General features: G+C 40.2%; 1 protein-coding gene across 5 annotated transcripts in view; it reads left to right on the top strand.

The window, feature by feature from the left end:
* POGZ (pogo transposable element derived with ZNF domain) overlaps positions 1-24,987 on the top strand; it is a 53,303-nt gene that overhangs the window by 1,355 nt on the left and 26,961 nt on the right. For 3 of the 5 annotated variants that reach the window (XM_043576301.1, XM_043576302.1, XM_043576303.1), the window contains exons 2-3: positions 19,908-20,032; positions 21,047-21,205. In XM_043576301.1, the coding sequence (XP_043432236.1) occupies positions 19,909-20,032; positions 21,047-21,205 (283 nt within the window). In that variant the 5' untranslated portion in view covers position 19,908. The remainder of the gene's footprint in view (positions 1-19,907; positions 20,033-21,046; positions 21,206-24,987) is intronic. The other 2 variants (XM_043576306.1, XM_043576304.1) reach the window with 1 other exon arrangement.

Below are 24,987 nucleotides of genomic sequence, written 5' to 3'. Positions count from 1 at the left end.
CTCAGCTCAGAAAAAGGTGGGGCTGAGAAGAGTCTTGGAAGTCATTTAGCCCAATCTCGTTTTCGAGATGGAAATTGGGAGACCGTTTTACTATCTCAGAACAACCGCCTTCTTGGTGCAGATTGTAGCCTAGCCTTCTACACTCTTGGACACTATCCACCGCAGCTCAAAACCCCACAGAAACGGAGTTTTACTTTCTAAGGATTCCCATCTAGCTAGAGAGGAAGCGGGGGGGGGGGGGGGGGGGAGGGGAGGCTGCTTGTTGATAAACCGATGTCCAGACTCGTGGGTTGCTCTTGGCCCTGGGAATTGGACTCTGAATTCCAACTGGTTCGCACACTTGTTAGGGATACATAAAAAGTACCTTGGAGATTGCTGAAAGTGCTGGGTTTTTGGGGGGGGGGGGCTCATCCCTAAGTCTCTTTGGGCAGGATGGGGGGGTGCCATCTTCTCTACATTTTTAACCCACAGTCCTTTAGCTGAGGCTAATTAAGGCAACTACCACATTGAGAATTTTGGTTTAGCATAAAGCCTTTCAGGGGAGCTGAGAGGTCACAACTATTTTCAAAATAGGTGATACTAAGATGTTACTCATTTCTTTTCAGTGACATTTGCACTGATGATCCAAAAGCAAAGCTGGTAAAACTGCTGGTAGTGCCTTAGCACAAAGCAAGGCGGTTGCATGACATTCCATGTGAGAATGTCCTTGATGAAGCAGTAAAAGTGATTTATTAATTGGGGCACCTGGTTGGTTCAGTCGTTAAGTGTCGGGGTCTTGATTTCTTCTCAGGCCATGATCCCACCCTTCCTGTGATGGAGCCCTGCATGGGACTCTGCCTGGACAGCAGGGATGCCGCCCTCTCTGTTTGCCCCTGTCCTGCAGGTGCTTTTAAAATAAATTTAAAAATCTCAATCCTTGAGTGGATGTCTTTTTAGTTTTTTAAGAAAAGACACTTGCGGCCTAAGGAGGTATGATCCTTCGCATAAGAAAAAGCACTTGTGAGATTGAGTTATGAGCTGCATTTTTACTTGAAAGAACGACTGACTAGTTATTTTCACACTTTAATGTTTGGTAGTTTTGTTTTTTTTTTTTAAAGAGACTGAGCATGAGTGGGGCAGAGGGAGAAAGAATCTTAAGCAGGTTCCATGCTCAGCACAGAGCCTGATGTGGGGCCCCATCCCACGACCCTGGGATTATGACCTGAGCAGAAATCAAGAGTCCGACCAACTGAGCCACCCAGGCACCCCTGGCAGATATTTTCTGAAAATGAAGTGAGCTTGTCACTTCAAGGAAAACCGTTGACTAAGTATTTGTTACCAATGATAAAAATTCGAGCGTGAAAATAAGAATTTGTTCAAAGTTGACATCTCGCGTGTGTACCCTATCTTTCTCTGTCTCAAAATAAACTTTTAAAAAAGTTGACCTCTCAGGTTTGACAGCTTCCCAGTACTTTAAAGACTTTTCTTGTAGCATCAGTGTTAATGACTGTGATTTTTAAGTATTTTTTAAATTGTATTTATAATTCTAGTGAAATGTGTCAACATTTGGAACCTGGACATTTCAGTAAATTTGTATTTTCCAAGTGACCAATGTGTGATGTTTCAAAATATCATGGGTAAATGATCCTTTCAAAATGCAAGGTACATTAGTGGATTTTAATGTGAGAAAATACAAAAAGTGGGTTGATAGGGATTCAGATTCCAAGATGTAACTTATTTAAGAAACTACCATTTTTTGAGTTTTAGTATCGTGTCAATATACACAGCTATCTGAAAAGGTTTTCAGAAGACTTTTCTTTTTTTCTGCTGTGTGAGGCTAGATAGTCGTATACTTAACGAAAACAACATACAGCAAACAGACTGAATGCATACGCAGCTATGAGAATCCAACTGCCTTCTATTAAGCTATACCTAAACAATTGGCAAAAATGTAAAACAGTATTACTTTTCTAATTATTTGGGGGAAAAAGATAACTTCTAATTGAAAGTGTTCTTTATATTAACTTTGATGGTTTGTTATTGTTAATTGTGTTGATAAGTATTTAACTTTTTTTGTTTTAAGGCCTTACATGGTAAATATCAAAAGATAGAATCCACATAAATAAAAACTTTTTGAGATCCTCAATAATTTTAAGAATGTAAAGCGGTCCTGAAACCAAAACATTTGAGAATCACTGGGTGTTGTTCTATGCTTCTGCTTCTGAGATCATCCAAATCTGCCTCAATGTAGGAACTTCTGGAGAATTTACAGGTGTGTGTTGGAGTTAGTAATGGAAGAGGCAGTGGCTTGGGGGAGAATTTTACAGAAAAACTTTGATTCGAGTCTTGGTGTGTTATCTACTAACTTTAACCTTGGGCAAGTTACTTAATCTCTCTAAACCTCCTTTTTAACCTCATTTGTAAAATGTAGTACTTAGGACGTATAATTGTGAGAATTCATTGAGGTGATGAGTGTAAACTACAAAATAACGCCTGGTATTGTAGTAAAGTATATTCCAGGTAACTTTTCAGTCTTTATTCTACATACAAGTAAAACCTTGGATTGCGAGTAACTTGTTCTGCGAGTGTTCTGCAAGACGAGCAAACATTTCCAATAAATTTTAACTTGATAAACTAGCGATGTCTTGCAATACAAGTAGTATGTGACATTGAATGTCACATGATCACAACTGAGCCAGTGGTTCTTCTTTTTCTACGGGCTTGTGGGTGATGGTCTCCCATGCCCAGATGCTCGGTCTCAGGCCGCAGCATCTGGCAGAAATCAGTGATCTTTCAGAACGTTGGAAGGTGCCCACAGCTGGCACTAGTGTATGTTTTGTCACTTCAAAGCACCTATGGACAGTCCTTTGCTTTTCCATACAAGAGTAAGCTTAGGAATGCTTTGCTTCATTCTAGGTCAGGCTGCCTGCAGATATAGACCCTTTCCTCTGCTGCCTTATTGCCAATTACATTAAATACGGTAACAAGAGTTTATTAATACTGTACTGTAGTCAACATCCGTGCAAGCGTATACAATGGCCCCCAGGCGGAAAAATGTTGAAAAGAAAGGTGGTAAGAAGAAGGAGATGATTACAGTGGAAGTTAAGAAGGAGATCATCAAGAAGTATGAACGAGGTATGCGAGTGGCTGAAATTGCAAGATTTTATAAGAAGTCTACATCGACCATTTGTACAATATTAAAGAAGAAAGAAGAAATAAGGGGGCTAGATGCAGCAAAAGGAGTCACGAGAATATCAAAGCAACGGCCACGTGTTCTGGAAGATGTAGAGAAGTTGCTTCTGGTTTGGATAAACGAGAAGCAACTAGCAGGTGATACTGTGACTGAGAATTTTATCTGTGAGAAGGCAAAGGCCTTGTACACTGACCTTGTAAGTAAACTGCCAGGTACGTCAACAGAAAAAGAAGAAGGCTTCAAGGCAAGCAGGGGATGGTTTGATAACTTTAAGAGGAGAAGTGGCATCCGTAGTGTTGCGAAGCACGGAGAAGCTGCAAGTTTGGACGCTAAGGCAGCTGAGGCATTCGCTACTGAGTTCCAGAAGCTCATGGTTTCTGAGTGTTACCTGCCAGAACAAGTTTTTAACTGCGATGAGACGAGGCTTTTTTGGAAAAAGATGCCAAAGAGGACCTACATTACAGAAGAAGAGAATGCAATGCCTGGTCACAAGCCCATGAAAGACCATCTCACCCTCTTGTTTTGTGCTAACGCAAGCGGGGATTTTAAAGTCAAGCCCCTGCTTGTGTATCATTCTGAGAATCCACGCGCCTTCAAGAAATGCAAGGTTCAGAAGAGCCAGTTAAACGTTATGTGGCGGTCCAACAGCAAGGCTTGGGTCACTCGTATGTTGTTCATTGAGTGGATCAACGAGGTCTTTGGTCCTGCAGTGAAGAAATACCTTTTAGAAAAGAATCTGCCACTCAAAGCCTTGCTGGTCATGGATAATGCTCCTGCTCATCCTCCAGGCTTTGAGGACGACTTGCTGGAGGAATTCGAGTTCATTAAGGGCAAGTTCCTTCCTCCCAACACCACTCCAATCCTCCAGCCCATGGATCAGCAGGTCATTTCAAACTTTAAAAAGCTTTACATCAAAGCACTGTTTCAGCAATGCTTTGAGGTGACCGAAGGAACAAACCTTACTCTACGAGAGTTTTGGAAAAATCATTTCCACATCGTGAACTGCCTCAAGATCATTGATAAAGCCTGGGATGGGGTCACCAAGAGAACCCTCTGTTCTGCTTGGAGAAAACTGTGGCCTGATTGTGTTCTTGGACATGACCTAGAGGGGCTTGCTCATGAACAGGAGGCGCCAGTTGTCGATGAAATTGTGTCCTTGGGGAAGACCATGGGCCTAGAGGTGAACGAGGATGACATCCAGGAGCTGGTGGAGGAACATGGTCAGGAGCTGACCACCGATGAACTGATGGATCTGCATCGCGAGCAACAGCAAAAGGTTATGGAGGAGATCTCGTCTGCAGAGGAGAAAAAGGCAGAGGAATCCCTCACTTCAGATGAGATTAGGGAGATGTGTAAAATGTGGGAAACAGTGCAAAATTTTGTAGAAAAACACCACCTGAATAAGGCTGTAGCAGTGCAAGCGATGAATCTGTTTAACGACAATGCAATGTCACATTTCCGCGAAATCCTCAAAAGGAGGCAAAAGTAAGTGTCATTGGATAGGTTCCTTGTTAAAGTTGCACGAAAAGAGAAAGATTGCATTGAGCCAATACATAGCAGTGATTCCATTAGTGATAGTGAAAGTCGTCCTACACAATAACCCTCCTCTCTCTTGTCTCCCTCACACCAGCCACGAAGGTTTTCAAAGGTAAGTGCAGGTTATTTATTTTTCTTTATATTTTGTATTTTCTTTATTATTTTATATTGCAATATTGTAATCATTTTTACACGAGTATTTTTGGGTGTGGAATGGATCATCTGAGTTTCTGTTATTTCTTATGGGGAAATTTCGCTTTGATATACGAGTGCTTTGGATTACAAGCATGTTTCCAGAACAAATTATGCTCGCAAGCCAAGGTTTTACTGTATGTCTTTCTGTTGAGGGTGGAGATTTCTTTTTTTTCATTTTATTATTATTTTTTAAGTTTGTTTATTTTTGAGAGGGGGAGGGAGAGCACAGCAGGGGAGGGGCAGAGAGAGAGAGAGGGAGACACAGAATCTGAAGCAGGCTCCAGGCTCTGAGCTGTCAGCACAGAGCCTGACGTGGGGCTCGAACTCACAACCTATGAAATTATGACCTGAGCCGAAGTTGGATGCTTAACCAGCTGAGCCATCCAGCTACCCCCAACGCTTTTTTTAAAAGTTTATTTATGTATTTTGAGAGGCAGGGAATCAATCCCCAAGCAAGCTCCAGGCTGATGGCCTGGGATCCTGAACCAACAAACCATGAGATTGTGGCCATAGCCGAAATCAAGAGTCGGACTTAACCGACTGAACCACCCAGGCACCCTGAGGGTGGTGATTTCTGATTTAAATTACAAACCCTAGAGCTGTTTGGTGCCCTTATCATATCAATGTCATAAGACTTTGATAGATTCTTGGCGTTCGGGTTTGTGATAATAAAGCCATATCCACAAAAAACATTTTTACGTATAACTCAGGAGGAGAAAAGGGAAATAGACTAACATATTACTAGTATTTAGAAGAGTTAAATGAAATCAAGGGAGTAGAAATGGAATATAGGTCACACAACTGTCAGCGAAGAAAAGCTTCTTGGGAAAGGGACCCCTGAATATTGAACCCTTTAAAAATAGAGAACTTACTGCTTACTTTAGTTGTTTTAGTAAAGAGCACAGAGCTCTTATCTGGGTGCTTCTTGATAGATTTGCTGCCTGGTAAATTGAAAGTATTTTGTGTTTGGGAGCATTAGGTTATTAACACTGTTGAGGAACACATTGTGAATATTATATGTGAGGTTCTACAACTGTTAGATTCTGTAAGGGATGAAATCAGTCATGCAAAAGACAATAAAAGCTTCTTACAGGTTTAACGGTAATTTTATAGCCATATTAAGTAGTCAGCTCTATAGGTTTTCTAGAATTAATCCAGACAAAAATTGAGATAACTTGAAAACAGATGCCAGTTGTTTTGAGGATTATTATTTCTTACCCTAGAGTAAGAGGGTATGTTCTTAAAATTTTTGTTTTTGTAATGTTTGTTTATTTTTGAGAGAGAGCAGTGTGTGTGTGTGTGTGTGTGTGTGTGTGTACACAAGAAGAGGAGGGGGCAGAGAGAGAGGGAGACACAGAATCTGAGGCAGGCTCCAGGCTCTGAGCTGTCAGCACAGAGCCCAACTGCTGGCTCAAATCACGAAGGAACTGTGAGATAATGACCTGAGCCGAAGTCTGACGCTCAAGTAACTGAGCCAGCCAGTTGTTTTGGTTTTTTTTTAATGTTTATTCATTTTGTGTGTGAGAGAGAGAATGAATGGGAAGGGGGAAGGGGCAGAGAGGATCCCAAGCAGCCTCAGCTTGAGCCCAACATGGGGCTTGATCCCACAAACCAAGCCCCAGGAACTGTGAGATCATGACCTGAGTGGAAATCGGGAGTCGGATGCTTAACCGTTTGAGCCACCCAGGCACACCTTGTCGCTTTTAAATAACAGGTTGTTTGTAAAGATTCTCTTTGTATCTTTTCAATTATGTAGACTTCTACTGATTAGCTAGGATCTGAGTATAGATTACCATATTTGCCAGTGCTTAAGGTGTAGTTCACTTCTCCCTAGAAAGGTATGTCTGGTATACCCATATTATGGGTGGAAAGATGAATGACAAAGACTTAAAAGACTGTGGGAATTGCTAATAGTCCTGTGTGAGCCACATTATTGAGTAAAGTCTAAGTATACAAAAATTAGGTTGTCACTACAATTACTGCTGTAAAATACAGAGACCAAATGGTTACTAAGATGTCACATAATGGGTTGGCTTAATGGAAGATGGCAGAGTCTGTCTCCTCTTACAGTACCTCCTTGGTAGCCAACATAATCCACCTTAAATACATTTTTTCTAACATTAATTATGTATGTTTTAAGAAATGTGTATATGCGAATCTATGTGAAAATTGCTCCTAGAAATAAGAACAAGTTAAATAGAAAATCAACAAGGCTACCAGTTTGATTTAGTAAATGGCAAAAGGATAGTGGCAGAATATGGTAGTGCAAAAATATCGTAACCAAAATATGAATAGGTGGTTTTTACGCCCAACTTTTTTTTTTTAATTTCAACCTTATTGAAGTATAATTGCCAAAATGTAAGATATTTCAAGTGTACATATGGTGATTTCATGTACATTGTAAAAGGATTCCCTCCATCTAGTTAATGAACACATTCATCACCTCACATGTATTTTTTCTGCATGTGAGAACATTTAAGTTCTATTCAGCAAATTTCAGTGATATGGTACAGTGTTACCAAGTATAGTCATGTTTTACATTAGATTGTCAGACCTTATTCATCTGATTTCCCGCAACTTTTTTATTAAGAAAATTTCATGCACGGGGGCGCCTGGGTGGCTCAGTTGGTTGGGCATCTGACTTCGGTCCAGGTCATGATCTCATGGTTCGTGGGTTTGAGCCCCGCGTCGGGCTCTGTGCTGACAGCTCGGAGCCTGGAGCCTGCTTCAGATTCTGTGTCTCCCTCTCTCTCTGCCCCTTCCCTACTCACGCTCTGTCTCTCAAAAGTAAATATTTTTTTTTTAAAGAAAACGTCATGCACGTGAAAGTGGGAGTACAAGGTGTATGACAGTGAACCTCTTACCTAGACACAATGGTGTTTTAACATACTAACGTCTATAAGAAAGCACTAAAATATGCATATGTTTGCTAAGCCACTTGAAAATCATGACATTTCCACTAAATATTTCAGGCACTTGCTAAGAATAAATATTCTCCTATATAACTCTAACATAACTGTTCTTTTAAAGAAAATTCAAAAAAAAATTCCCAAGTTGGGAGGGACCTCGGAGGGACAGAGAGAGAAAGAGACAGAATCCCAAGCAGGCTCTGCAGTTCTGTCAGCGCAGATCCTAATGCAGGGCTCAAACTCACCAACCCTGAGATCATGACCTGAACCAAAATCAAGAGTCCAACGCTTAACTGCCTGAGCCGCTCAGGCACCCCTATCGTTTTTGTTAAGAGTATATTTCTCTTGATGAGTGCTGAGTAAAGTGTAGGATTGTTGAATCACTTTGTTGCAGACCTGAAACTAACATTGTATGTTAACTATACTGGAAATGAAATTTTAAAATTTTTAAAAACTAAAAGTAATTACCAAATATTATGTAGTCTATATATTCAAATGTTTCATTTGTTCCCAAAATGTCATTTATAGCTTTTATATGAATCAAAATCCAATAAAGTTTCAAGTGTTGCATTTTCTTATGGCTCTTTAGTTTCTTTCTTTTTTATTTTTTTTTATTTTAGAGAGAGAGTGTGCGTGTGTGCAGGTGGGGGTGGGGAGAGGAGCAGAGAGAAAGAGGGAGAGAGAGAATCTCAAGCAGGCTCCACATTTAGCATGGAGTTTGACACCAGTCTGATCCCACGACTTTGGGATCCTGACCTGAGCCAAAATCAAGAGTTGGACACTCAACCAACTGAGCCACCCAGGTGCCCCAACCCCTAGTGTCTTCTAATTTAGTTTGGGGTGTGTGTGTGTGTGTGTGTGTGTGTGTGTGTGTGACATTTTTAAAGAGAACATGTTGCTACTTTTATAGAATGTTCTCTATTCTGCATTTGTCTGATTATTTCTTTATAGAATGTCCCACCTGGATTTACCTCATTATTTTCTTGTGCGGCTGCCTAACTTATTCCTCTATTGCTGTGTTTCCTACAAACTGCAAGTTAAATTTAAATACTTGATTTGTTGGGGTTTTTTTTTTGGTTTTTTAATGTTTATTTTTCATTTTCGAGTGAGTGAGCACAAATAGGGGAGAGGCAGAGAGAGAAAGGGAGACACAGAATCCAAAGCAGGCTCCAGGCTCTGAGCTGTCAGGAGAAAGCCCAATATGGGCTTGAACCTAGAAACCAACCATGAGATCATGACCTGAGCTGAAGTCAGATGCTCAACCAACTGAGCCACCCAAGCACCCCTTGATTTGATTAAGGTTAACCATAATTGTCAGTGGCTTGTTTGTTGTTTACACCAGTTGATGAGAGGCAGAGTCTGAATTATCTGCTAACATTTTTCTGTTTAAACTTAAGTACTGTCATAACTTTTGGTGTTTGAGATAATAGAGCTACCTGTGTAACTTACAGTTCAAATATAACAACAAGACTTTGAGAAAGAATGCAGAAGTAAGTTTGCTTCATGTCCTTTTGGTTCACTGCCCTCTGAGAAAATGAGTTGGAAGTTGGACAGGCAAGGAGGGTAGATATATTTAGCAGAAGCAAACCATAGTGGAATTGTAAAGGGGTCAAACCCAGAAATTTAGAAATGGAGATTAGGGGCACCTGGGTGGCTCAGTCAGTTAAGCATCCAACTCTTGATTTCGGCTCAAGGCATGATGTCATGGTTCGTGAGATGATTATAAGGTTTGTTTCACGTTATAATCATCTATCTGTGAAACTTGATTTTATCTTCATGTTCATTTGACAACTTCTTTGCCGTTCTTTTCTTGCCCAAGTACCTAATTTCTCCTCAAAACAGTCAGTCCTCTAAAATTATGATTACTATTAATTTTATTGGTTACTATCAGTATGTTATTGTCAATATTGACTAGTAAATAATTTTTGTGGATATAATTTCCCAAAGTCCTTTAACCTAATTTCCATTTCTTTTTTTTTTTTAATGTTTATTTATTTATTTTGAGAGAGAAAGAGTGCGGGTTGGGGAGGGGGCAGAGGGAGAGATAGAGAATCTTAAGCAGGTTCCACGCTCAGTGTGGAGCTGGATGCAGGTTTGATCCTGTGACCCTGAGATCATGACCTGAGCCGAAATCAAGAGTCAGATGCTCCGACTGAGTCACTCAGGCACCCAAGAAATGATAGTTCTTTATGCATAGAATGTGGGATGATAGCTTTAAAAAAATTTTCCCCTTCAGGGCCACCTGGGTGACTCAGTCGGTTAAGTGTCCAACTTCAGCTCAGATCATGATCTCGTGGTTTGTGAGTTTGAGCCCCACATCGGGCTCTCCACTCTCAGCACAGAGCTAGCTTCAGATCCTGTCTCTCGTTCTTTCTGCCCCTCCCCTGTTTGTGCGTGCGCGTGCTCTCTCTCTCTCTCTTTCAAAAATAAAATTAAACATTGAAAAAAAATGTCCATTTCAGAGCATGGATTCCATTTGATCAGAGTTTCTTAATCTTGGCACTATTGATGTTTTAGAGCAGGTAAGTCCCTAGCTGACCTGTGTATTATAGGATGTTTAGTAGCATCCCTGGCCACTGCCCACTAGATGGATGCTAGTAGCAGCCCTCCCCAGCCCTACTTATAGTTATGTCTACCAAAAATTTCTGTAGACATTGCCAAATGTCTTCTGGAGGGCAAGTAGTCCCCATTTTTGAGTATCATTGAGTTGGATAAAATCCACTGGCATGTGTGAAGAAGATTCCTTAATGATGCCCTTTATGATTTGGTTTCCCTTTAACAGCTGTCAAACCCAAGTTTCTTCCTCAGGTAGGCTCCACTGTGTGCCTGGTATATGCTGGGGAACAGTGGGACATGATGAAATTTTTTATCTCTCTTGGGAATTTTATTGAAGGGAGAAATAAGGTCTTTGTTTATAAGTCAAGTTGTAGGCCTTTTGCTTTATCTAAACCTCCCACCCCCTTCCACCTTGGAAAGGAACCTTACTAGCTATTTGAGCTTATATGCTGTGGATAAAGTTTTTGTTAGGAATAGTTAAGAAATTTGTTTGATATCTTTGAGGTGATCTGTCGTTGTTTTGGCATTCAAGAAAAGACTGTCTTTAGGGGCACCTTGGTGGCTCAGTCAGTTAAGTGTCTGACTCTTGATTTTTGGCTCAGGTCATAATCTCATGGGTTCATGAGATTGAGCCCGTGCCTGGCTCTGTGCTGACTGCACAGAGCCTGCTTGGGATTCTCTGTCTCTTTCTCTATCCCTTCCCCACTTTGGATACCTGCTGTCTCTCAAAATAAATAAACATTAAAAAAAAGACTGTCTTTCAAAAAATAGTTGCTTGCAAAAGGACTTGATTAAACTAAATGTATCCTTTTTGATTGTCCTTAAAATTAAGTACAGTTGACCCTTGAAAGGTGTGGGGGTTATGGATATTAACAGCCCGATAACCTCCCCAGTCAAAAATCTACGTATAACTTTTGACTTCCCAAGAACTTAACTGCTAATAGCAAGAACTGTGAGAGATCATTTTTTACTGTGATAACACAATTTACTGGAGAGATCAGCTGCTCAAGTGATGTTTTAAGGGGACATTGGGATACCACAATGCTTGAGCTCACTGCAGTTAGTAATAGGAGGTGGCTACAAAATTATTACAGTAGTACAATATATACTACAGTTAATTTAATGCAGTTATTTAATACTGCATGTTTGTTTACATTTCTCTATTGCAAATGCCACCATGTACAGTCTGTAGGTGTGTAAATTTTGATGAATTTTGACTTTTTTAATTTGTGTATATTTTATGGTAGTAAATGATAAATGAGTATCTAAAAGTATTTTATGAATTCAAGACATAGCTACCTTTTTCTTATTTTGTTTTTTGACATTTCTAGGCTACACAGTTCATCTGTGAGGTTTTTCAAATTGTCACAAATCTCCAAACTTTTCCGGTACGTTTATTGAAAAAAAAAATCTATACGTAGGCTTGCCCAGCTCAAACCCATATTGTTCAAGGGTCAACTGTATATATAAATTCTGCCCTTCAGGAAAATGACCCAGCCTTCTTGTTAGGGGAAGGGAAGAGGTTGGGGATAGGGGAAGAGTGGAAGTAATGAGATTAATGAGAATTTTTTGCTCAGTAAATATGTTACAAGACTGAGAAATCTCAAAGAATTTAAGGAGAAAATAGAATTTTTTTAGTTTCTAAAACATGTTCTTTGTGGATGTGGAACATTGTGCCAAATGCCATGGGAGTGAAATTGAAGATAGCTGACTAATAATCAGTGGTTGATATGAAGATTATTTTATTTTATCTTTTAAAATGTTTATTCATTCTGAGAGAGAGAGAGTACACATAGGGGAGGGCATAGAGAGAGGGAGAGAGAGAATCCCAGTCAGGCTCCACACTTACTGCGGATCCTGGGGCTTGATCCCACTAACTGTGAGACCATGACCTTAGCCAAAATTAAGAGTCAAATGCTCAACCAGTTGAGGCACCAAGATGCCCCTGGAGATAATTTTATATTAAAAAAAATTTTTTTGTAGTTTCTTTTTGAGGGGGAGAGAGCAAGCAAACAGGAGAGGGGCAGAGAGCTGGGGGGGGGGGGGATCCCAAGCAGCCTCCACCTGTCCATGCAGAGCCAGATGTGGGGATTGAACTCATGAACTGTGATATCATGACCTGAGCCAAAATCTGGAGTCACACTTAATTGACTAAACCACCCAGGTGCCCCTAATTTTATATTAAAAGTGAGCAGAGGGACGTCTCGCTGGCTCAGTTGGAATAGCATGCAGATCTTGATCTTGGGGTTGTGAGTTTGAGCCCCACATCAGGCTATCTGCTGTCAGCACAGATCCTGCTTTGGATCCTCTGCCCCCCTTCTCTCTGCCACTCCCCCACTCGTTCTCTCTCTCTCTCTCTCTCTCTCTCTCTAAATAAATAAATAAATAAATAAACTTTTAAAAATCTTTTTTTTTTTTTTCAACGTTTTTTATTTATTTTTGGGACAGAGAGAGACACAGCATGAACGGGGGAGGGGCAGAGAGAGAGGGAGACTCAGAATCGGAAACAGGCTCCAGGCTCTGAGCCATCAGCCCAGAGCCCGACGCGGGGCTCGAACTCACGGAATGCGAGATCGTGACCTGGCTGAAGTCGGACGCTTAACCGACTGCGCCACCCAGGCGCCCCTAAAAATCTTTAAAAAAAAAAAATGAGCAGAAAGATCCCGAGCATCTAGACTGTGGTCTTGGAACATCATTTCCCACCAATAGGAATCAGAGCTCCTTAAAGAAATGGCATATTCTAGGTCTGGGGAAGGAAATATGTGAACTGATCCTGGAGCTATTAGATTACCAGGATTTTAGTAGACACTTTACTAAGGTGTCAGAAGGACTGGGAAGCCAGCTGAAGTTTGGCCAAAATAGGACACTTTTGACTATCAATAAAGATAACTGCAGTGGACCAAAACATGTAAATTATGTTTAAAATATGATACCATAATGATAGTTTAAGAGCAAGCTTATTCACTTTGGTGAAATACTATTGCATCATTATTTTGAAAACTGGTAAATAAAGGGGAAAAAAGCAAGATAGAAGGAATCAAGACTTTACTATGTGAACTGCACCATGGGTAACCAAATAATATAAATGTTTGGGTTTTTTTGGGTTTTTTGTTTAGTTTTTTAAAGTTTATTTTGAGAGCACAAGCACAAGTTGGGGAGGGACAGAGAGAGAGGGGGCAGAGGATCCAAAGTGGGCTCTGCACAGTCAACTGGAACTCACAAAACCCTGAGATCATGACCTGAGCTAAAATCAAGAGTTGAATGCTCAACCAACTCAGCCACCCAGGTGCCCCTACTTGTTGTTTTTTTTAAATAGAAGCGTTCTAGTTAATAAATGAAGGAAGGACAGATTTAGAATGATTAGATCCAGCATCGAGCATGCCCCCAGATGGAAGAAAACTCTACCCTTAAGAGTAGTCTTGGGGGGGAGGGAGAGTTCATCCTGTATATAATCATGCCACTAGATCCAACTGTCAATTTCAGGATATCCAGGGGGACAGAGGCATATAGTAAACGCTATGGATATGTGATCAACAATATCCAGGTTGTAGAATCTACAAGAGATGAACTGGTTCTTCAACAAATAAATGGCAAGGGAGGGAAAAAAAATGATTTATAAATTAAAAGACTTAAACTTAGCAAATAATCATAATATATGGGCCTTATTTGGATCCTAATTCAGACAAACTTTAAAAAAGTATGGTACAGGGGCGCCTGGGTGGCGCAGTCGGTTAAGCGTCCGACTTCAGCCAGGTCACGATCTCGCAGTCCGGGAGTTCGAGCCCCGCGTCAGGCTCTGGGCTGATGGCTCAGAGCCTGGAGCCTGTTTCCGATTCTGTGTCTCCCTCTCTCTCTGCCCCTCCCCCGTTCATGCTCTGTCTCTCTCTGTCCCAAAAATAAATAAACGTTGAAAAAAAAATTAAAAAAAAAAAAAGTATGGTACAGAGAAAGACATACCATATGGTTTCACTCTTATGTGGATCTTGAGAAACTTAACAGAAACCCATGGGGGAGGGGAAGGAAAAAAAAAAAAGGTTAGAGTGGGAGAGAGCCAAAGCATAAGAGACTTAAAAACTGAGAACAAACTGAGGGTTGATGGGGGGTGGGAGGGAGGGGAGGGTGGGTGATGGGTATTGAGGAGGGCACCTTTTGGGATGAGCACTGGGTGTTGTATGGAAACCAATTTGACAATAAATTTCATATATTGAAAAAAAAAAAGTATGGTATTTGAGAGAAATTGAAATTTGAATGTTGACTAAATGATATTAAGGGACTACCAATTTTTAGGCATGCAATGGTACAATTTTTTTTCTTTTGTTATATCTTTCAGGTCCTTATCTTTTAGAGGTCCATGCCAAAATATTTATGAATAATGTAGAGATTAGCTTCAATATAAGATGAAGAAGGGAGGCATAGATAAAACAATTTTGGGTTGATAATTTTTGAAGGTGGGTGATAGATACATCTCTACTTTTGTATTTAATTAGAATTTATATCACATTTAAAAAAATAGAAGAAAAGAATCACAACAGTCTTGATTCAGAGACTCACAGTTATAATATGATGAAAGTTTGTTCCTTCACTTGGTTTTGGTATGATTCTCAAATTTTCTGTCCATCTCACATTTTCCTCTTGATGTGGCACTGTGTTCCCTATGTGCTGGCCTTTTCTGAAATTCACATTTTTGCCTGGCAGTTTTTCAGAAGAAATTAAAATGCCCCTAAATTGGGTAAGGATTGAATCTCAACATGTTTGTTTGTTAATGTGAGAAGTATCCAAGTCAGAAATACACTTAAAGCAAAGTAATAGAGAAGAGACAGAAAAAAAAAAAAATCCAGGTGTTTTTGTTTTTGTTTTCCTTATGAGAAGTTAAAAGATTTGGTGTGGAAAGAGGTTAACGTGAGTAGAATGATAGTTTGGGAAGATGTATACATTGCAGTACTGGGCATTTAGTAATTCCTGTCTTTAATCAAAAATAGTTGAAAGGTAACTATGTGCTACCTGCCATGGGTCACTGAGCACCACAGAGTTACCGTGTTTTCTCATGATCATCTTGATAGAGATGTTAAGTATGGCATTTCTTCATATTAATGAAGATTTCTTTTTGATAACTGGAAAACTACAAGAAGGGTGCTAAATTTGCATGTTTCAAGTTTGTGAAGTATTTAGGTTGATATCTCTATTGTGGTAGGGCCTGTCTTTTCCACAGTTTTTTGACCCTGAACTATAGATGGTAAAATGAAGGATCACGCTTAGAGACAACAGTCTAGGTCAGAATTGAGGACTGTTTGAAAAACTTGGTTTCACTGTCTTTCAGAGATGTTTGGATGGATGTGAAATATGCTCAGTCAGCGGATTGGTTATTTTTTTTTTTCTGGGTTGACAAGCCTTATTGGTTAATTTGTCTTGTTTGCTGTAAAGAACTTGAACAATATTTTGAGTTGAATTTTCTGCTCATTTTGAATCTTAATTTACATTGGATGTCTTGGCAGAACATATACATGGGGAGTTCTTCTGTCTTGATAAAAAGTAGTTAGGCCACAAACATCTTTCTTAGCCATTTTTTTTTTTTTCAAATCTACCTTTCCCACTCTTTCTGTTTATTAGAGTATCTTTTTCATGGGAGGACTAGCATTGTTTGACTTTGATCAGATGGAAGAAACTTTCTTTTTTATTTTAGAGAGAGGGCACACCCATGGAGGAGGGGCAGAGACGGGGAGAGAGAATCTCAAGTGGACTCTCTGCTCAGCGCAGAGTCCCACACGGGGCTCAATCCCACGACCTTGCATGACCTGACCTGAAATCAAGAGTCAGATGCTCAACTGACTGAGCTACCCTGGCTCCCCGGAAGAAACTTTGAATATTATTCTTAAGGTTCATTGCTGGATTGCCTGGGTGGCTCAGGTGGTTGTAAGCATCTGACTTTGCCTCAGATCATGATCTCACAGTTTGTGATTTCGAGCCCCGCCCCCCCGCATCGGGCTCTGTACTGACAGTTCAGAGCCTGGAGCCTGCTTCAGATTCTGGGTCTCCCTCTCCCTGCCCCTTCCCTGCTTGTGTGCTCGCGGGCTCTCGCTCTCTCGCTCGCTCTCTCAAAAATAAGTAAACATTAAAAAATATTTTTTAAAAATTTATTGCTTCATAAAATGAAACATGCACTCAGTCCCTTAAAATATTAGAAGTAGTTTAGGTAAAGACCAGCCTTTTGGATATGCTATTAAAATATCCATAGGCATGACACTGAAAACCACAATTTGCATTCAGCTACCTCTATTTACTCTGAAGGAAAGTTTTCTTCTGATGCTCAGCATATGTATGGGGAGTTTGCTTGCAGCTGGTCAGAGTTGAAAGAAAGTGCTTGAGAACCATCCCCAGAACTTATCATCCACAGTTTATATTCATTCTACCAGATGTTTGATATCCATGCATTAATTAATTGTTGGTTATGGGCTCTAAGAAAGTTACATAGTAGAGAACTGGTGTAAGATTAAATAGTTTTAAAAGTTGCTTAGAATGATATCTTTTTCAGTAAAACTAGTCTGGACACTACAGAAGTTTGTGTTCTGTAGTCTTTGCTCAAGGACTGCCTGTGGTATGGATTTGGCTCTTTTTTTTAAGTTTATTTTTGAGAGAGACAACACAGCAGGGGAAGGGCAGAGAGAGAGGGAGACAAAGAATCTGAAGCAGGCTCCAGGCTCTGAGCTGTCAGCACAAAGCCTGATGTGGGGCTTGAACCCACAAGCTGTTAGATCATGACCTTAGCCAAAGTTGAGGTTGGAAGCTTAACCAACTGAGCCACCCAGGCACCCCACCCTTCTTTTTAATTCTGTTTCTGGCTAGCATTGTCTTTTGTATATTTATGTTAAATATGAAACTAAGAAAATTTAAGTTGATACCTTACATGTTTTTCTTTCCTTGCTCACATTTTCTCCCCACTATGGTCCTGGCCTGGGAAGACAAAAATAATTAGAAGTTAGAGACCAGTTAGAATCGAGTTAGGCACTTTAGCCATTGAAACTGTGGGCACTTGGTTGTAGCCAACTCAGTGGGGCGTTGGCTGGATTTTTTTTTTTTAATTTTAGTTAACATACAATGCAATATTGGTTTAAGGAGTAGAATTCGGTGATACATCACTTTCATAAAACACCCAGTGCTCATCATAAGTGCCCTCCTTAGTACCCATCACGCTGCCTGGATATTTTAAATTTTCAAGGGAACAACGCCATCTGTTGGGCACCTTAAAAATGAATCCTGTCACGTTCTATGGACCCAACTATTTAGACTAGTTTTAGGTTGGTTTTTGGCATAGAGATGTGGTAAAAAAAAAAAGTTTCTGAAATACTAAGGGCACTGTGAGAGCCTTTGCATTAAAAGATTTATTTGAGCATTGAGCAGTAACGCTATTATAATTCCAAGACAAAGAAGTTGACCTTTAGGCTACTGATGTTGGGGGGCAGAATAGCAGTAGCTCTTTTTTATTTTTATTTTTACTTATTTTTGAGAGGAGGAGGCTGAGAGAGAGGGAGAGAGACAATCTCAAGCAGGCTCCGTGCTGACAGCCCAGAGCCCTACGCAGGTGAAATCAAGAGTCGGATGGATGCTGGGACACCTGGGTGGCTCAGTCAGTTAAGTATCCTACTCTTGGTTTCGGCTCAGGTCGTGATCTTGTGATTTGTGAGTTTGAGCCCCACATTTGGCTCTGTGCTGACAGTATGGAGCCTGCTTGGGATTTTCTCTCTCTCCCTCTCTCTTTGCCCCTCTTGCACTCTGTCTCAAAATAAATAAACTTAAAAAAAAAAAGTGGATGCTTAACTGAGGCATCCAGGTGCGCCTAGCAATAGCTCTTTGTTTGCACTGCAGAGGTGCAGGCTTTGTGTTTATAAGAAACATGTAGGGGTGACTGGGTAGCTCAGTCAGTTGAGTGTCCATCCTGCTCTTGATTTTGGCTTAGGTCATGATCTTGTGGTTCATGGGATCAGGTCCCACATTGAATTCCGTGCTGACAGTGCAGAGCCTGCTTAGGATTCTCTCTCTCTCTCTCTCTCTCTCTCTCTCTCTCTCTCTCTCTCTCCCCCTCCCTCCATCTCTCCCTCTCTCTCCCCCTCTCCCGCTCTCTAAAAATAAATAAATAAACTTGAAAAAGAAAAAGCATGTAACTTAGGTGTTTTCAAATTAAAGGCTCACTCCCAAGTCATGGTGGAGTACAAGAATACAATTTGGAGGGGAAAAGAACTACCACCCACTTTCTGAGTTCTGGGCAGTCTAGAATTTGACCCTGCAGCATCACCTTTTTGAAAGAGCAGCTAACAGCCTAAGTTTGTAAACTGGGAATGTAGTGTGACAAGTGAGGTTCTTATCCTGGGTGTAAAATTTAAGAGACTGCAAAAAGGCTCAGGAATAAAAGAGTATTTTAACATAGTAAAAGAGTACTATTAATACGAAAAAGTTCATAATGAGCAAAATATACCTTTTTTACTTTTTTTTTTTTTTGAGAGAGAGCACATGAGCAGGGAGGAAAAGGGCAGAGGGAGAGAGAGCGCCTCTTAAGCAGGCTCCACGCCCTGCCTGCAGCCTGACATGTGACTCAATCCCACAATCCTGGGATCATGACCTGAGCCAAAATCAAGAGTCAGACACTCAACTGACTGAGCCACCCAGGTGCCCCTATTATTATTGTTTTTAAAGATTTTCTTCTTCAGTAATATCTGTACCCACAGTGGGGCTCGAGTCACAACTCAGATCAAAAGTCATGTGCTCCACTGACTAAGCCAGCCAGGCACCCCCAAAACATACATTTTAATCGAAGACCCTGTACTTGGATGATTTGCCTCACCCTGATCATAGCCCTGGGTATTACAGATTAAACTTTTATACTCCTCTTATTGAATAATTGCTGTGAGCTCTTTCATAATTTGTTTTCAAGAATAAAACTTACAGTGAGGCACCTGAGAGGCTCAGTCAGTTAAGCGTCCTACTCTCAATTTCAGCTCAGGTCATGAGATTTGATCCCCAGTCAGGCTCTGCACTGACAGCTCAGAGCCTGGTTGGGATTCTCTGTCTCCCTCTCTCTGCCCCTCTCCCACTTGTGTGTGCTCTCTCTCTCTCTCAAAATAAATATTTTTAAGAGAGCAAAAGTTACAATTCTAGATCCTTCGAAATGTGGCAGTAGGGGGAGGTTAGGAGAAAGGGTAGAGGGAGCATAAGGGTGGATTGAAGAATCTGATTCCATATTTTGTATAAAACCACTTCTCATTTTGAGGTCAATATCTTCTTAGGTCCAATATCTTTTTTTTTTTTTTTAATGTTTATTTATTTTAGAGAGAGAGACACAGAGTGTGAGCAGGGGAGGAGCAGAGAGAGAGGAAGACACAGAATCAGAAGCAGGCTGTAGGCTCCCAGCTCTCAGCACAAGAGCCTGATGGGGCTCAAACTCAAAAACCGTGAGATCCTGACTTAAGCCAAAGTCAGACGCTTAACCGACTGAGCCACCCAGGCACCTCATTGAGGTCAGTATCTTATTTGGTCCTTTTTTCTTGTAGCATGGCGGACACCGACCTCTTTATGGAATGTGAGGAGGAGGAGCTGGAGCCATGGCAGAAAATCAGCGATGTCATTGAGGATTCTGTCGTTGAAGATTATAATTCAGTGGATAAAACTACTACAGGTAACAAAAACTCTTTTGATCTTGGATTGTTATTTAAACTGACTCAGTTGGATGGCATTTTTATTAAGAAAGAGTGAGGTGGAGACTTTTAAGAACCCAAGGATGGATGCCTCGTCTAAGAACCCAAGGATGGATGCCTCGTTGTGGCGCTGGTGCTTTTTTTTTTTCTATGCTTTAGTCTGTAAAAATACCTCAGTTTCTTCATATGTGAAGCTAGAAACACTATGCTCAATTTATTTAAAACATTGAGAGTTGAGTTAACCAATGCTTAGCAATCATTTAGCAGTCCTCCTACCAAATGTACAAACAAGAACGCAAAGTAGTGTGTGTGGCAGTGTTCATTTATGTACCCAGTCAAACACAGGATCCCGTAGTCATTTTTCTCTTCTTTGTTTGTTTTACTTGACCTTGGTTTCCTTTGTGAGCTGAACAGAGTTTGCTTTGTGTCTGCCTTCATGAACAGTTTACAAACATAGGCTTGTTAGCTGCTCTTTCAAAAACGTGATGTTGCAGGGTCAAATTCTAGATTGCCCTAAATTCAGAGAGTGGGTGATGGTTCTTTCCCCCTGCTAAATTGTATCTGTTGCTCTCTTTATTTTTATCTTTCCTACCTTGAGACCTGAAGATGGCATTGGTTTAGGCTGAAACAGGACACAGTTCAGGATCTTGTGTATGGCTTATTATGTATGCATGGTTATAAATACCAATAGTGGTGATAATAAACCTTTGAGTCCTAGAGGTTTGCTTGTGCTTTATAAGCAAAACCTTAAAATACTGGTTCAGTGAGCTTGCGATCTAAATTAACCAGGAAATATGAGATGAAGAAGGCATTGTGTCTAATTGGTGGAGCGAGGGACAAGTAGGAGGAGAAATCAGATGAACAGTTGGATTTGCAAAGAAAGCAGGAAACTTTTTGGCTGTAGAGACCCACAACAAGATGAAAGGGATTAGAACAATATCCTTTAGTGTCATCTGTCCCTGTCTCCAAGTGACTATGCCTCCCCTTCCCCACAGTTTCTGTGAGCCAGCAGCCAGTCTCGGCTCCAGTGCCCATCGCTGCCCATGCTTCTGTTGCTGGGCACCTCTCTACATCCACCACCGTTAGTAGCAGCGGGGCACAGAACAGCGACAGTACAAAGAAGACTCTTGTCACACTAATTGCCAACAACAATGGTAAGTGGGATTATTGGGAAATTCTTCCTGGGCCAGAGGGGTGAGAGAGAGAAATAAAGAGGTCTTAGGAACAGATGTACCTGTTTAGTTTTAGGTACTGAGATGGTTCTACTAGTTGGAGTGAATTTAGTAATGATTCTGTGATATGGAAGTGATTCAGTAGTGTTGCTGTTCCTTCTGAGTTAGTGCTGAATTGATGCTGGTCTTTCAAGTCTGAGGGCAGCTGATCTTGCTGCTGGTAATTTGTGGGAGAGAAAATGTAAACCCAAAATTCCTGACTATTAAAAAGATTGGGCGGGGGGGGGTGCTGTTTGATTGTTTTTGTTATTTTTTTAAGTAGAATAAGCCCCACTAGTTTGGTAAGAATTCTCCCAGGGCAGCTTTGTTCTGAATTTTCTTTGGCAGATTCATATGGTCATTGGTTCCTGGGTATGGAAAATAGGATAGGGTTGTTTTCTACTTGAAGGAAGTGGTGAAAGAGTGGTGCTTCTAGTGTATTTATTGACTAGAGCTGTGTAGTATTGGTTTCTATTCATTTCTGATGACTGTTTTTACACTCTGAAGGCAAGTTATATCTTAAGATTCCTAAACTAGAATAAGCACCTTTATAGAATCATTGTGTTGCTGCAGAGGGCTTATTTTTAATTGTTTTATTTCCTTTAAAAACAAAATAGCTTTATTAATACAAGAATAATATGTGTATTGTAGAAAAAGTAAACTGAAAAAAATAAAAGGAAGGAAAAAATTTTTTAACTGTGATCTCACTACCTGGAGATAACTATTTGTAATTCTTATTTTGTACATATATGTACTTTTATATACTCCCATATGGTATATGTTGTGATTTACTTTTTATAAAAACGGATCATACAGCCTCTACATTACTCTTTGCCTCCTTTTTCCCCTTAATATGTAATGAATATCTTCCCATTTTAATCAGTGTATGTCTGTAACATTGTTGATGAGTAAAGGTACAGTTAACCCTTGAACAACATGGGGGGTAGGGGCGCCAACTGTCTGCATAGTTGAAAATTTACATATAACTTTTGATTCCCCCCAAATTTAAATACTGATAGCCTTCTGTTGATAAGTTGATTATCACAGATTTTGTATGTAATATGTATTATACTGTATTCTTACAATAAAGTAAGTTAGAGAAAAGAAAATGTTATACAGAAAATCATAAAAAAGAGAGATAACATACTACTATACTATATTTATTAAAAAAAAATCCAGGGGTGCCTGGGTGGGTCAGTTGGTTGGGTGTCCAACTCTTGATTTCTGCTCTGGTCATAATCTCATGGTTTGATCCATGGGATCAAACCCCATGTCGGGCTCTGGCTGACAGCATGGAGCCTGCTTGGGATTCTCTCTCCCTCTTTCTCTGCCCTCTTCCCCCCTCCCCCATGCACACATACTTTCTCAAAAATAAATAAACTTAGGGACACCTGGGTGGCTCAGTCGGTTAAGCATCCGGCTTCAGCTCAGGTCATGATCTCACAGTCCGTGAGTTCGAGCCCTGCATAGGGCTCTGTGCTGAGAGCTCAGAGCCTGGAGCCTGTTTCAGATTCTGTGTCTCCCTCTCTCTGTCCCTTCCCCGCTCATGCCCTGTCTCTCAAAAATGAGTAAATGTTAAAAAAAATTTTTTTTAAATAAAAATAAATAAACTTTAAAAAAAATCCATGTACAAGTGGACCTTCACAATTCAAACCTGTGTTGTTCAAGAGTCAACTGTATTTCCTGTTGTTTGGTTACTTATTATTAACGATAGTTGTAAAGGGCTATACTTGTACTTTAAAGAGCTATTGTGAGCATCTCTGTCTCTGTGTCTTTTCTCACCTCCTTACTTCTGAGAACATATTTATAAATGTCAAATTATTGGATCAAAAGTCAGCATAGTTTTTAAGGCTTTTGATATTTTTCCTGGAATGGCCATCTAGAAATGTTGTATCAGTTTATATTTCCATTAGAAGTACATATGGTGGTTTTATTTTTGGCTATAACCATTTACTCCTCTACTGTTAGATATTTATTACAGTCCTTATTTTTTGTGATTACAAGCAGTGCTTGGTGAGCATTCTCAGGCATTGTATCTGTGTGCACTATGTAAGCATATCTGCAGTAGAAAGTGAAATTGTTTGGATCAGGCATTTAAAACTTGATAGATGGTCTCAAATTGTCCTAATAGATTGCTCTGAATAATTGCCCACCAATAGCTCTTTCCTCATATTGCTGCCAACTTTAGGTACTATTGAACTTAAATCTAATTTCTGTAGGCATTTTTTTCAGTTGTTGGGTACTGAAAATACTATTTTTATTATATGAAACATCCTTAGAATTTTTTTGAACTTATAGATAGGGGCCCTTACATATATATAAAGATGAGGAACCACTATCCAGAGGATTCTGTCATTTTACAGATGTGGAAACCAAAGGCCTAGAGAGTCTAAACAATGTGCTTAAAGTCAAATAGTTGGTAAGTGACTAAACTGGATTTGAATTGTCTAGATTTCAGTTTGTGTCCTTTCCTCTGTGTTATATTGCTTTCCTGTATTTCTCTTAAAATAATCTGTCAAAGTGCTGTTAGCAACCAGCATAACTAAATTTTTCTTTGATCGTACGATATTCCAAGGCTTATGAGGACACACTGACATGACCTAGTCTCCTTGACTCCTTGAATGGACTTTTGATTTCCGAGCCCACCTAGGGCTGTGTACAAAGTTAAAAAAAAAAAAATCTATCTATATACAGATACTTCTAGTATTTAAATTAAAATGTTAACCCATGGGGGGTCTGGGTAGCTCAGTCAGTTGAACATCTAACTCTTGATTTCAGCTCAGCTCATGATCCCAGGGTCATGGAATCAAGGGTCTGCACTGAGCATAGAGCCTGCTGGGGATTTTCTCTCCTCTGTCCCTCTACCCCATTCTTTCTCTCTCTCTTTCTCAAAATAAATAAATAAATAAAACATTAACCCATGTTAGTGGGAAAAAAATTGGGTACAGACTGGTAACCAGTTACATATGTCGTGTGTATTCTTCCAAAACATTTTCATGCATAGATAAGCATACATTAATAAATCCAATTTGCCTAGCCACCCCCCTTTTTGCATAATACAGGCAATTCTGTAACTTTTTAAATCTGCTATTCTTTTTTTTTCTTTTTTGAGAGGGGGCATAAGTGAGAGAGAGGCAGAGACAGGGAGAGAGAGAGAGAGAGAGAGAGAGAGAGAGAGAATCCCACGAGAGGGAGAGAGAGAGGGAGAAGAGAGAGAGAAGTGGGGCTCACCCTAAGTGAGGCTCGAGCTCACGAACTGTGAGATCATGACCTGAGCTGAAGTCAGATGCTTAACCGACTGAGCCTCCCAGGCGCCCTTATCTGATATTCTTGAGATGCTAGTCTAGGTTTAAGGATGAGACTTCAGAATAGAGTGGATTTGGGGCACCTAAGTGGCTCAGTGGGTTAAAGTACCAGACTCTTGATTTCATCTCAGATCGTGATCTAGAGTTCGTGGGATCAAGCTGACAGCACAGAGCCTGCTTAGGATTCTTTCGCTCTGCCCTTCCCCCACTCTCTCTCAAAACAATAAATAAATAAAATAAAAATAAATAAATAAACAAACATATTTAAAACTGGTTGGGCTCCTGGTTATCAATAGCCACCTCCACCAATAATTATATTATAAAAAAAATTCTTTTGGGGGCACTGATTTAGCTTTTATAATTTATCTATTTCTCTTGTTTTCTTTGCCCTCTCTATATAGAAAGCATTTTCTTGACTCT

The sequence above is a fragment of the Prionailurus bengalensis genome, chromosome C1, assembly GCF_016509475.1.
Source record: "Prionailurus bengalensis isolate Pbe53 chromosome C1, Fcat_Pben_1.1_paternal_pri, whole genome shotgun sequence".
Classification (NCBI taxonomy): Eukaryota; Metazoa; Chordata; class Mammalia; order Carnivora; family Felidae; genus Prionailurus; species Prionailurus bengalensis.
Note: the sequence above shows the minus strand (reverse complement) of the source record. Positions and strands in the feature narration are given on the sequence as shown.